We start from the raw sequence: 13,131 nt of genomic DNA on the forward strand, positions 1-13,131 counted from the left end.
CACTTAAAGCACTACTTCACTTTGTGACTCTTTCCTGTAAGATTAAAGAACATTGTTATTTTGGTAAACTGTCTTATTGTTACCAACAGATAACTAATAAGTAATACGGTTAAGATGGTAAAAATATGAATAAATTGTATTTCTCAACAATTTAAGTGGTGCTCTTAATTTTATGTCGGATCATCAGCACTACATTTTGGACAGGGTTTAGTTAGCATTTTCACCCTGGCTACAGTCTTTATGGTGAGCTAACTGTCTCCTGGCTGTACCTTCACGTTTACCAAAAATACATGAGAGCAGTATCAATTTTAAAATTAACACTTGGTAAGAAAGCAAGCACAGTTCCCAAAACTATTTCTTTCAGCATTGAACACTTTTACTTCTCCTTTATAACCATCCAGCATTATCATTTAGCTTTTATTTTAGCCTGCTTCATGTCAACAACTAAATTGCTAACCAATAGTGTTTTCTCCAGCTTTATTATACACGGCTGACTTCCTTGAGAAAATCAGCCACAGGCTTGAGAAGAAGGATTTCTGATAAGTTTAGGTACACGTTCCCACAGAGCATGATAAATCCCGAGCAGAGCTGCGAGGGTAGCATTCAGGACAGCAGATGTTTGACTCTTGTTTCCAACAGCTGAGTCTGCACGCTGATTTTATTTTAAACACCGCCATCTGGTTGGGACAGACATGGTCCATCTTTTCCTCCTCTTTTTCCCCGCTGGCTGTATCCACCTCTCCCTGTCTCTCGCTGCCTATCTTTGTGATTCTGCACAGATTTCATCCTAAACGCTACCATCTGCTTACATGACGGCCACCATTTCTCTCTCTTCCACTCTGTGGTTCTCTCTCTTGCAGTCCCACTCCCTTATCCCTGCATCCCCTCTGACTCTGTCCTGTTCTACTTTTTATCTTCTACCCGTCTCACTTGAACTCTTCTCCTCGCTGTCTCGTCTCTGTTTCTTTCCTTCTTCTCCTCCACCACAACAGTAACCTCCTGCAGCCAGCTGCTCTCACACAGACAGATATGCACAACACATGCTCAGCTGACACTCTCCGCCAAGTGTGTGTGTGTGTGTGTGTGGAGAGAGAGAGAGAGAGAGAGAGAGAGAGAGAGAAAGAGAGGGAGAAAGAGGAGCTACGTGGGTGTTGCTTTGCGCAGGAGAAACTCAGAGTTAGCGTCACGCTTTATTTCTTTTGGTGCAGTTTTGTTTCTTTTCTGCACACGTGTTTTGTTTGCATCAGTGGAGGCACGGTGAGCTTGTGCTTGCTTTTCCCTTTGTGTGTAATTTTAGACTTTGGTTCCTGTGTGTGTGTGCGTGTGTGTTTCTTTTTTCTACTCTCTCCCTCTCCTCACCATGTGTGTGTTTCTAATGTTACAGAGACTGATGACTATGCCGAGATAGTTGATGAAGAGGACACATACACCATGCCCTCCAGTAAGTAACTTCTTCCATTATTCATTCTGCTCTTTTGCCAGTAACATCTACAAAATGAAGCAGCTTCTGTTGCACCGCAGCAAGAGAAGCATATAACAACTGTTTCAGTGTTATTCTCCTGTCAAATCCGGACGTTCTCAAGTAGCCGAGTGCGGTGTGAATCTCCTCCAAGGAACACACTCGCACGAGGAACATCAGAGAAGCTGCATTAAACCGCATTTGGTTTAGGTAGCGGCTAATCAAATTCAGGCCCCTTTTGTACAAACAGCTGGAGGCCAGAGAGGCTATAGCTCATGCTGTGTGACTCCGGCTGGTTGGGCGCACATTAAATCTGTCAAATTCATTCATATGCTAGTGAAGGGAAAAAAAAAACCTGAATGTGCTGCCCTGTACCAATACATTTGATGTGGATGTTACGGTCAGTACAAAGTGCTCATGTATTTGATTACGTGGTCAAGTTTGAAACTGGACCATGTTCTCCTCTTCCTCCCACAGTCTTTTTCTATCTTTCCCTGTCTGGCTTTATTTGTTTGTCTCTTTCACTTTGCTTTTTTGGTCTTCTTCTTTCTGCGACTTCCTCTCAACAGACATATTTTCCAAGTCTGTGTTTGTGTGCATGTTCCTGTCATAACTGTCTACTCTGTTTAAAATGAAATTGTGTAACAGTAATAGTTTTAAAACCAACCCTACTTTTTTACCAGTAGCATAATAAGCTTAGTTTTTTGTTTAGTAAGTTGCTTGTTAACAAAGCTTCAGAGTGAAATGGGTCTTTGTGTGTGTGTGTGAGTGTGTGTGTGTGCACACGTGTGTGTTTGTTAGTGTGTTATCTGAGCTATTTTCAATCTTAAAGCAGCTCTCTGGCTCGCTCCCTCTCTTCATCTCTCGTTCTTCCTCTTTCTCCCATCGCCAACACAGTGAGCTATGGAGTAGTTGAAGGTAAAAATTCCCTGTCTCTCTCTCTCTTCTTCTGTTCCCCCAAAGATTTTAATTTGTGTAGATATTTTTCTTTGCCAGGCATGGCTGCAGGGAAAGATGTGATTCCTAAATAAAACATAGTGGTTCCTCCACATTGCTTTGTTGATTAAAAGCTGACAATTCCCATTGAGTGACATTAATAACACAATCAATTTTGTGGCTTTTTGGAAAGTTAGGAACACAGGGGCCTCATAACAGAAATAGTTTCATAGATATACGAAAAATCCTAGAGCTGAAAACTCGATTCCTCAATCAGCACTCGTCCTGTCATGCCTGTCTTTGGGTTTAAAATGTACACAAGACTGACTGCTCTCACCGGCCAGCTAGCTTTCTGTAATGGACAAGAAAAGGCTTGCTCCAGTTTTAGGCTTGATCATTCTGAGAAATTAATTATTGTTTGAAGAGAAGATAGACTGTACTGCACCCATTTATTCATGAGCAGGGACATTTGAAGCTAACATGCAAACATCATTAAGCTTCAAGAACAGGCTAACATCAGTGTTAGCTTCTCTAATATGCATGCATCAATATTAACTTCTCCAGCAAGCTAACATCAGTGTTAGCTTCTCCAACAGGCTGAAGTCAACATAACCTTCTCCAATATGCAAACATCAATATTCCTTTCCCCAACATATTAGCTTCAACAACAGGCTGACATCAATATTATCTTCTCCAAGAGGCTAACATTGATGTTAGGTTCTCCAACAGGCTCATGTCAATATAAGCTTCTGTAATATGCTTACATCAATATTATCTTCTCCAACATGCTAACATCAGTGTTAGCTTCTCCAACTGGCTGAAGTCAATATTAGCATCTTCAATAGGCTAACATCAACATTAGATTCTCAAACAAGCTAACAAAGCTATATGAGATTCTCGAACAGGCTGATGTCAATATGCTAACATTGGTGTTAGCCTCTGTAACAGGCTAACATCAGTGTTAGTTTCTCCAAAAGGCTAAATTCCTATCCCAAGATAAGGAAGAATGATTTCCTAAATAAAGTTTTTTTAATACCAAAAATCCAAAATGTGCTAAACTAAGTAAAGATACAATTTCAGACCAGGAACTTTCTGCAATGAGGCCCCTATATCGCTCTCATTTGTAGCTGGCAAAGAAAAATACAAAATACCTTTTATCCAGATTGTTGTTGACTTGTGGTTGTTGGTGTTTTTTAGAATGCAGTTTATTTGGGTCTGGTGTTGGAAATGAAAGGGAGAGCCAATCCATAAACAATGCAAGATGTTTCTTCATTAACAGTTGAATGGGAATCCTCTGCAGCCAAACAATCCAGCAGTGTTTGCGTTGTTTACTGGCTTGGTTCTCATTTCACCATCATGCCTCTTATGAAATTTTTATTTCTTAATCATGATGTAATATCGTGGTCGTGTTTCATTTGTGGTCTCTTATTAGTTTCTCAATTATTAGTTTCTCTGTTGCATGGATTAAATGCGGTACATTTCCTTGTCATGGAATGTTTTTTGGTTACGCTGTCAGAATTTGTTATTTTACTGTTTGACGGTTGAGTCAAACAGTCAAACTTTGTTCAGTCCAGCAGAGAAGTAAACTTTTAAAGGATTAGTTCCTGATGGTCAGTGTCCTACATAAATCTCTTGAACTCAGCATTTAGTCCATTTTTTAACCTGGTTGGTTGGCAGCTGACATTAACGTAGTTTGGGGAAATGACCTTTCCAAAAAGGCGGAAATATTGATAACATGTAAATGTCAGCGTAAAATGTCAAAGCATGTGGATGTTAGTCGCAGAAACAACTGCTTTCATTCAAATTTCTTTGCATGTATTCACTGAATATAAAAAAATACTGTGAATGCACAGGAATTCTTCTTAATCAAGTTTTTTTTAATCAAAAAGGCTCTTGATGTTTACACACTCAGAGCACTCCAAGGTTTTATCTCAGTTTATGATCTCAATCAAAGCGGCTTATTTAAATGTTTCCCTATATCCCTCTTTGTGTCAGGAATAACCAGAAACTATAATGGGACTCTGGTGTGCATGTCCACAGGTTTTTATGATCCTTGCTGTCAAATGTGTTTGTCGTATGTTGGCGTCTCGTATATTTATGTGTGTGCGCATGTTAAGGTAGAGGTGTCAGGGGAAGGGAATATAATACGTATGCACAAACCTGAATTCAATTTTTGTGTGTTGTCAATGGATTCTTTTAGTCTTATGCCAATGGGTGCGGTTTACCAGGAGGACAATATTTTGACTGCCTAAAAAAGTTAAAAAATAATTTAGTATAATAGTGTCTTAAAATTATCTTTTCTGTGCTTTTCTGTGATAAAAGCAATCACCTGACACCATCTAAATGGTCTTGTCCTGGTAAGCCCCATCCAATTTGGTCTGAGGCATGTCAAATGTGATGGTGGGGTCCAGTCTTTCCGGTGTATGAAGAACAGCGGGTGAATGCGCATATCTCACTCTTTCCACCTGTTTCTGTCTTTTCTTCTCTTTTCTTTTCCTCTCTCTCAGCACGGGATTATGAGATCCAGAGGGACAGGATAGAGTTAGGCCGCTGCATAGGAGAGGGCCAGTTTGGAGATGTACACCAAGGAGTCTACAACAGCCCGGTATGTCAAAATAAACACACAGCTTTGCTTAATTTTTAAAGAAATGGGATACAAGACGCTTGTCACAGAAAACTAAAGTGACTTGTAAATTAAAAAAAAAAAAAAAAAATAGAATATAAAGATCAGATGATACTTGATAGAATGAAGACAATGAATCATGATGTTTTTTGTCCAAATAAGTAATTTCTGGTAAACTTGAGTCAGATGTTTTTTTCTTCTTCCTGTATTCCCATAATCACAGAATTTTTGATTTATTGTTATATACTATAGATATCAAAACAAGATACCTGTATCATCTAAAACCTGCTAACTTGAAGTGCTGTGTGTTCTGCAGGATAAACCGGGTCTACACGTCGCCATTAAGACCTGCAAGAACTGTACGTCAGACAGCGTCAGAGAAAAGTTCCTACAAGAAGCCTGTAAGACCACACTGTGGTGTACTGCGTCCCTTAACTTGACTTATAAGCAACCCGTGACTCACTTCCCACGTGACGACGAGTGTGTTGATGAGTGTGTGTTTGTTCCCCCTCGCAGTGACGATGCGTCAGTTCGACCACCCTCACATCGTCAAGCTCATCGGAGTGATCACAGAAAACCCCGTGTGGATCATCATGGAGCTCTGTACACTCGGAGAGGTAGGGATGAGGCCGCGGGGGTTTGAGTGTGTGTCACTTCACTTCTTGTTAGTATACAAATGAAACCGTTGAGTGTAGGTCATGATGGTAGTCACCCAGGAGAAGCCTGACTTAAAAGCCCTTCTATTTAGAAAAGAAAAAGAAAGAAAACAGTTTACACTTGCATGTTTTACCAAATGAACATTGTAAGTGTGAGATATTTTCCTGTATTTTCACATTCACATAGTATTAGCCGTGTCTAGATATTGTCTTACTGTTAGCTATACTCATACACTACGATTTTATACTATGAAATTCTGTACTCATCCTTTACTGTATTATGTTGTATACCCAACTCTATATTATAACTGAATTTTCCCTCCAAGGCTCAATAAAGGCTTGTCTTATCTTATCTTCGATAAAATGTGTCTCTGTAATAACCTTATCCCTGTCCCCCTGTTCCTCTGTCCATCTTTCTCTGTCCACAGTTGCGTTCGTTCCTTCAGGTCAGGAAGTACAATTTGGATTTGGCCACGCTCATTCTGTTCGCCTACCAGCTCAGCACGGCACTGGCTTATCTGGAGAGCAAACGCTTTGTACACAGGTACACAAACACAAGAGAGATTACAGCGATTGACTGAAGAATAATTTGGGTTATTCTGTAGGATCGCATGTACTGTATTCGCATTATTATTAAAACCCATTAACCAGGGTGGTTTAAATAGTTTGGATTTCTTATATATTATATTATCACTGCACATACGGAGTGGTTTTCAGACACAGTGTTGTGTTTCTCAAGCTCTTTGATGGATGTTTTGCTTCTGAGAAATGACTAATAACACCTGTGATTCAGGCCTAATAACAGCCTTTTTTTTTTTTTCCCTCTACAGGGACATCGCAGCTCGCAATGTGTTGGTCTCCTCAGTCGACTGCGTGATGCTCGGAGACTTTGGTCTGTCGCGATACATGGAGGACAGCTCATACTACAAAGGTAAGGATACACCAAACCAATACAGACACACTTACTTACACACACACACACACACAGCTTGGTAGTATGTTATGACACAGAACATGGATTCACTAATATATAAACTGCATCTAAGACAGTTTTCAATCCCCTGAGACTGGTTTGTTGTCCCAGTAACATTTCTAGTTAAGCGCATGTCCAACTCTTCTGGTTGTTAGTACTTTACCACCATCACGAGGTTGCTTCGGGTACTGCAGTTTTTCTTGCGCGAGGTTGCTTTTTATGAAAACAGTGTCCTCTTCCATTCTGTGACCCTCTTTTGAGTCTTTTGAGTTACACATTTAATGTTTAATTTAGATGTAATCTTAATGTTTGTCTTTGTATCAGCTTCTAAAGGTAAACTTCCTATCAAATGGATGGCTCCTGAATCAATCAACTTCAGGAGGTTCACCTCTGCCAGTGACGTCTGGATGTTTGGTGAGTTAAGACAATTTGAATCTATCATCAACATGCTCTGTTATCAAGGGTGCCTGCGTCTGACATTTGTGTCTCTGTCAACAACTGTCTGTTTGTTCCATGTCTCTTCGTAGGCGTGTGTATGTGGGAGATCTTGATGTACGGCATCAAGCCTTTCCAGGGCGTAAAGAACAATGACGTGATCGGCAGGATAGAGAACGGTGAGCGCTTGGCTATGCCTCCACAGTGCCCGCCCACCCTCTACAGTTTGATGACCAAGTGTTGGTCGTATGACCCCAGCAAGCGACCGCGATTCACCGAGCTCAAAACACAGCTCAGGTAAGAAGAAGGTTTTGTTGCCTTGTAAACGACAGAGACAAGGAGGAGAACTTTTCCCGATACTTTGTTATAGTTTGATGAATCTACATGAACAGATTTCTTCTGCGTATCCTGATACCTTAATGTGTTTGACATACGGAAATCAAAGTAGCCTCTATCTTGCTGTTTTTAGAGATGGTAAGAAATTTTCCTCAGTGCTTCCTACACCACTGTTTGCCTATTAAGATGAAGAAGTAAACCACTTGTTGAAAAGAGTCCTTTGTGTGTGACGTTTGTAGCACCATACTGGAGGAAGAGAAGCTGCAACAAGAGGAGAGACTTCGAATCGAGATGAGGAGACAAGTCACCGTGTCCTGGGACTCTGGAGGGTCTGACGAAGCCCCGCCCAAAGTAAGATTATACTGTCAGACTGTCTTATTAAGACACTTCTCTTTGATTATTTTGTTGTGTTCCAGTACACGTGTTTGTCATGGCTGATAAAAAAAAAAGAAACAACCTTTTTTTTCTTTCTGTCTATAGCCCAGTAGACCAGGTTACCCCAGTCCTTGTATTAGCGAAGGCTTCTTCTCCAGCCACCAACTCAACCACTTCCCGGTACAGCAAATACACACACACAGAATACACACAAACAAACACAAAAAAAAAAAACACACTAACACACGACTGCCAAAGTGAGAAAACTGTGCTCCTCTGGTCCTTTTCATCCACCATGGTAGCAGTGTTTTACTCCGACTTTCTAGAGGTTTGAGGTGGCAGCAGCAGCTCTCTGCAGCTGTAGATAAAGATAACTATTATTATTGTTGCTCTCGATACATTCTTACAGGAACAAACAGTCAGTTGCCTATAGCTGATCTACCGTATTAGGAATAAATAGCAAACTATTACTTGAGAACGATATCTATTGTTCAAGTATTTTTATAGGTTATAGGTGTGTGTTCAAATTCATGAACACTTTTTGTGAGTTGCCCTCTAGCTGCGCAGTTCAAACTATGCACAAAGCTGTTTTTCTCTTTTTTTCCACAAACACATTGCATAATATCAGCTGACAGTGGAGAAGAGAGACACCTAGAGGCCATAATGTGAAACAAAAGGCTAAATCTTTGTCATTGTGTGTGTGGGTTTTTTTTTTACTTACCAGTTATTGTAGATTATAAAAAAATAATAAATTGTAATACTGAAAACATTTTCTTGGTTATTACTACCTTTGAAAGAAGAGGTCTGCTGAAATATGAATAGAAAATTCTAAAACATTTTAAAAGAAGTTTCAGATAGTTGTTAAATATAAGAACAATCTGAATCTGCCCTTTCCACTTTTCTACTGTGTTTACTGCTACGATCAGTGATAGAGGCTGGTCAGCTTGCTAATCAGCACAAATCTCCTCTTTGAATGTTTTGAAGAAGTAAAGGTTTAGAAAAAGTGCCGAATCGAAACGTTGTAGAAATGCTGCTTCTGAGAAAGATGCATGAATCACAAACCTTAAAAACGTTGCAGGAAATCATATTACTACAATATCAAAATCACATTCTGTCAGGTTACATAAATCATTTATTTAGTTATCAAGCACGGTCATCGCGATTGAGGTCGACTCTCAGTCAAACTCTGTACCGAGTCTCTGAACACAGACTGTCAGCAGACGCGTGTCAGAGTCGGAGTCAGAAGAGAAATGTGAGGGCAGAGAAAATGAGAGAGCCTTTCAGTGCAGTTATTCCTCTCCTCATAAACCGAGCAGACAGCAGGCATTTCCTGTAGTTCCGAAAGAGAGGGACACACACACACACACACACACACACAAATCAAAGCTGCTCTCCGGCTCTTATGGCAATAAGTAGCTCTCTCTCGTCCTTATAAGGAGTGTATAATTTTAACGGCTATTTAAGTCCAACTTCATATCACAAGTAAGAGCAACATCTCTATATTTTGGTAGCATTCTTACAGACCAGACTAAGAGCAGCTTAGAGAGAGCTGTTGTGCAAGAACTCCCATGATTCTTTGTGGCTTTGTACCAAACCAGGGCATCTTCTCATTGATTGATTGATTGATTCCTTTAATAATCACTCTGACTCTACTGTGATTCAGACAACATTTTGATGTATTCGCTAAGGAATATTTACTCTGTGTAACCTTCATTTTTGTACCTTTTTATGATACAGTATATTTTTGAAATATTTCCTTCTGTTTTTCACACCCCAACAACCTTTTTGTATCTTAGAAATGATCCAAACAAACGAGAAAGTAACTAAATCATGGTTCCATTTTATGCCATATAAAGTTAAATTTGTGTATCCCTCATCCTCTCTCGTTCTCTTTCCTCGTGTCCACGCCCAGCTGTCAGCCCAGGGTGGTGTGGGAGGCAGTTACCCTCCTACTGATGCTTGGAATCAACACAGAACCGAACACACCGCACTATGGAGCCCAAACATGGAGGTAAACACACGCACACATAAAAAAAACATACCTGAACACAGTATAAGGATGAAATGTATATAACTCTGATTAAACATAGCAGGGGACATTAAAGGAGTGAGCAGAGTGAAGTACTCTGTGCTGGCTGAATACAAATAGCTGCAGTCAGGACAGTGTTACAAATTGCAACTTTAACTTGACTGTCATTTTTATTAGTTATTTAAGATCATCACAAAGTTCAGTCAGTCCATGTCAGCAAATAAATAGCTGTGATGATGTTTCTGTCCTGATACACTTTCAACTTTTTTTTTTAACATAAGTGAAAATAAGTATTTAAATATTTAGTATGACTATGTTTAAAAAATAAAAATGTGTTCTACAGGAAAGTGGCCATGCTATGATGGAGGAGAGGCTGATGATGCAGCAGCAACAGATGGAGGATGACCAGCGGTGGCTGGAGCAGGAGGAGAGCTTCATGGTAAAACACAAGTTATTTACAAGAGGCTGTTATCAGTTCTCTTAGTGATTTAGAAAAAAGCAAAATTTAGATTTAACTGAAATAACCTGACTCATTTTTCTGTGTGTGTGTTATTAACTATAATGATGCTAAGTTATTTAAAAGTAAAATCTAGTATATGGAGTTGCATTAAAAAACAAACAACAAACCTAAAAGTGTAGACAAAAACAGCTAACAATAACTCACACAAAATACAAACAAAAGAAAAACAAAGACGCTAGTAATCTAAACCACTGGATGCTATAGAAGTATCATAAACCATAGTTGCTATGGATAACAGGAAGAAACAACCAAAACAAATATTTAGATGGACAGATAAAATATTAAGACAGCATTTTTTCCACTTCATAAAACATCTTTATGTGTCGTGTTGTTGCCAGAGGAGCTGCCGGATATTTTTCTCAGATCTTTAAACCAGCTCAGTTGTGCTTGATTTATCTCGTCAGACACTGAAATGTCCCCCGAAAGGAGCCAAATCGCTACTTTAGCAAAACAAGTCTGTTTTTCTTCTTTCTTTGGGTCTCTTTCCCTGATAGGCTGAGCCAGGTGTAGCAGAGCTAAGAAGGAAATTGAGAGAAAATGACATAGATTTATGTATCCGTGTTGATATTGATATATTGAGTATGCTTCCCAAATTTGAAGGGCCCATTTACTGCCTCACAGAAGAGGAAATCTCTCAGGACAGGCTTGAGTTTCTAATCTTATTTGTTATTTGGTAACCCAGGGATGGAGTTTTCTTTTCTCTCTGGCTTGAGCGTTCACTTACCTTCACAAACATTTTACCAAGACCGTGCTTTTAAGACTGGGCACACAAAGTAGCACTCATCTCTAAATGGTTCACTAAATCCCCAACAGTTTTATGGCCCTGACCCCGGTCGCTCATGGAAATGTACAAGTCTGAGGAAGCTTCCTTTACAGGGATGAATAAAATCTCATTCTATTTGATGGCTTTTTCCCTTGGTAGAAAGACAGCCACATTCTTGACACTTGATACATTGCAGAGGGACTAATTTGCAACTACTGCCCAGGAACTCTTTTCCATTAGAAAACCGCAATCAGTTCATACAAACAAGAACGTCAGTATGGTGAGTTCATCTGTTCTAATCTGATAATGTCACAGTTTAGTAGCTGAAAACAGAGCAAAATACAACTATCAGATAGGAAACTTATTTAACCACGGAGACAAGTTGATAGAGGATTATTATGTAAGGCAATGTGGTTTACGAACTCTGTGTAGCTGTAGCCGACTGCGTCATCACTCGTTGGAAGGAATTTCTGTTGAGTAAGGCCTCTATCACTGTATTGTGCGCCGAGCACACAAGTATGGAGAATCGTAACATCCTCGACTCCTTATCTGAGAGACCCTAGTATTGCTTTAATGTATCTGTTATGGACTAATGGCATAGAAACAACTCTTTCATAACTTTTAAAAATACAAATTGTAAGAATTCTGCATTTTAATATTTCAAAAACCACTAGATCTTTGTGATTACATTTTGTTAAGTGGTCTACTCACATTGCTACCCACAGAAATACACATGTTTATTCAAGGTAAAGTTATATTTTGTCAAATTACTTCAAATATGAGCACTAAGTTGAGGACTAAACAGTTCTGAATCTTAGTTTTTTTATGCTTGTGGGTCTTAAAAGAGAAAAATCAGGAGAATCCAGGTAAAAGTAATTGTTTTTTTGTTGACCCCTCCCATTCATTAAGTCTGGCACAGTAGCATGTAAGAATTTTGAGCACTCAGAGAAATGTGTTTTATGTGTTTATTATCACAGAACGTGTTTTATAATACCAGTGGTGAAAAATAACTAGTTGCTCTTACCCAAGTACTTAAGTTCTTTCTTGAGTATTTATAACTATTATTTTTTTTTATTTTTTAATTTTTATTTTTAACTTCAGCTGTAGTTACTAGTAACTTTGACAAGATTATTTTTTATAAAATGCATCATATAAAGTACATTTTGGACAATATGAAAGGTATGACTTTATAAACTACTTAACCATAGTTGGAGTTGTTAAATTTAGCATCACTTCAACAGGCTGCAATATAAAATACTGATTATGACGCAGTAATGCATCATTTATAGTGATATAAGCAACATGTGGATATAATACTGTGAGACGGCCAATCTGCTTCTTAATGAGCACTTTTGATACTTACTAAGTATTCATTGCATTTGTATATGTTGCTGTCGCTACCAGAGCATACATAAATCACATCATGAATAAAAGTTTGAATTAAAATTTAGGTAGTTGTACTGTAACCAAGGTAGAAGATCTCAGTACTTTTACGTCTAGAGAGACTGCAGAAGTACGTTGTAATGATGAAAGTAAACCTTGTTAAAAACTAATACAAAAGATTGGAAACAGAATGTGATGAGAGAGAGAGAGAGAGAGAGAGAGAGAGAGAGAGAGAGAGAGAGAGAGAGAGAGAGAGAGAGAGAGAGAGAGAGAGAGAGAGAGAGAGAGAGAGAGAGAGAGAGAGAGAGAGAGAGAGAGAGAGAGAGAGAGAGAGAGAGAGAAGGCCTGAAAAGAAGGAGATGGAAGTTTTTGAGGAGGAACGAGAGTGCAGGACAGAAGGAGGGAGAAAGGAAGTGGGATTGGCAAGAGCGTGGAGAGGGTGGAATGAACAAGGAGTTGGAGAGAGAGCGAGCGAAACGGAGGGAGAGAGAAACAGAGGGAGATGCAGAGAGATGGAAAAAGTGGGAGGGAGAAACAGACTGAGGGAGAGAAACGGAGAGGAGAGTGAGGCGTTTTGGATCTTTTCTCTCCAGGATTTTGTCTCTGTGGCTCAGTGGAGCTTTTCCTCCACTGGAAAAAAACT

At 39.3% G+C, this 13,131-nt stretch overlaps 1 protein-coding gene across 16 annotated transcripts in view; it reads left to right on the forward strand.

Annotated features, from left to right (window-relative positions):
- ptk2aa (protein tyrosine kinase 2aa) overlaps positions 1-13,131 on the forward strand; it is a 61,045-nt gene that overhangs the window by 41,634 nt on the left and 6,280 nt on the right. For 11 of the 16 annotated variants that reach the window (XM_037092592.1, XM_037092595.1, XM_037092593.1 and 8 more), the window contains 13 exons: positions 1,385-1,441; positions 2,357-2,377; positions 4,903-5,000; positions 5,335-5,419; positions 5,535-5,635; positions 6,103-6,218; positions 6,505-6,605; positions 6,972-7,061; positions 7,175-7,379; positions 7,658-7,769; positions 7,899-7,973; positions 9,706-9,804; positions 10,166-10,261. In XM_037092592.1, coding sequence (XP_036948487.1) covers positions 1,385-1,441; positions 2,357-2,377; positions 4,903-5,000; positions 5,335-5,419; positions 5,535-5,635; positions 6,103-6,218; positions 6,505-6,605; positions 6,972-7,061; positions 7,175-7,379; positions 7,658-7,769; positions 7,899-7,973; positions 9,706-9,804; positions 10,166-10,261 — 1,256 coding nt within the window. The remainder of the gene's footprint in view (positions 1-1,384; positions 1,442-2,356; positions 2,378-4,902; positions 5,001-5,334; positions 5,420-5,534; positions 5,636-6,102; positions 6,219-6,504; positions 6,606-6,971; positions 7,062-7,174; positions 7,380-7,657; positions 7,770-7,898; positions 7,974-9,705; positions 9,805-10,165; positions 10,262-13,131) is intronic. The other 5 variants (XM_037092588.1, XM_037092589.1, XM_037092602.1 and 2 more) reach the window with 1 other exon arrangement.

The sequence above is a fragment of the Acanthopagrus latus genome, chromosome 3, assembly GCF_904848185.1.
Source record: "Acanthopagrus latus isolate v.2019 chromosome 3, fAcaLat1.1, whole genome shotgun sequence".
In the NCBI taxonomy this organism is placed as follows: Eukaryota; Metazoa; Chordata; class Actinopteri; order Spariformes; family Sparidae; genus Acanthopagrus; species Acanthopagrus latus.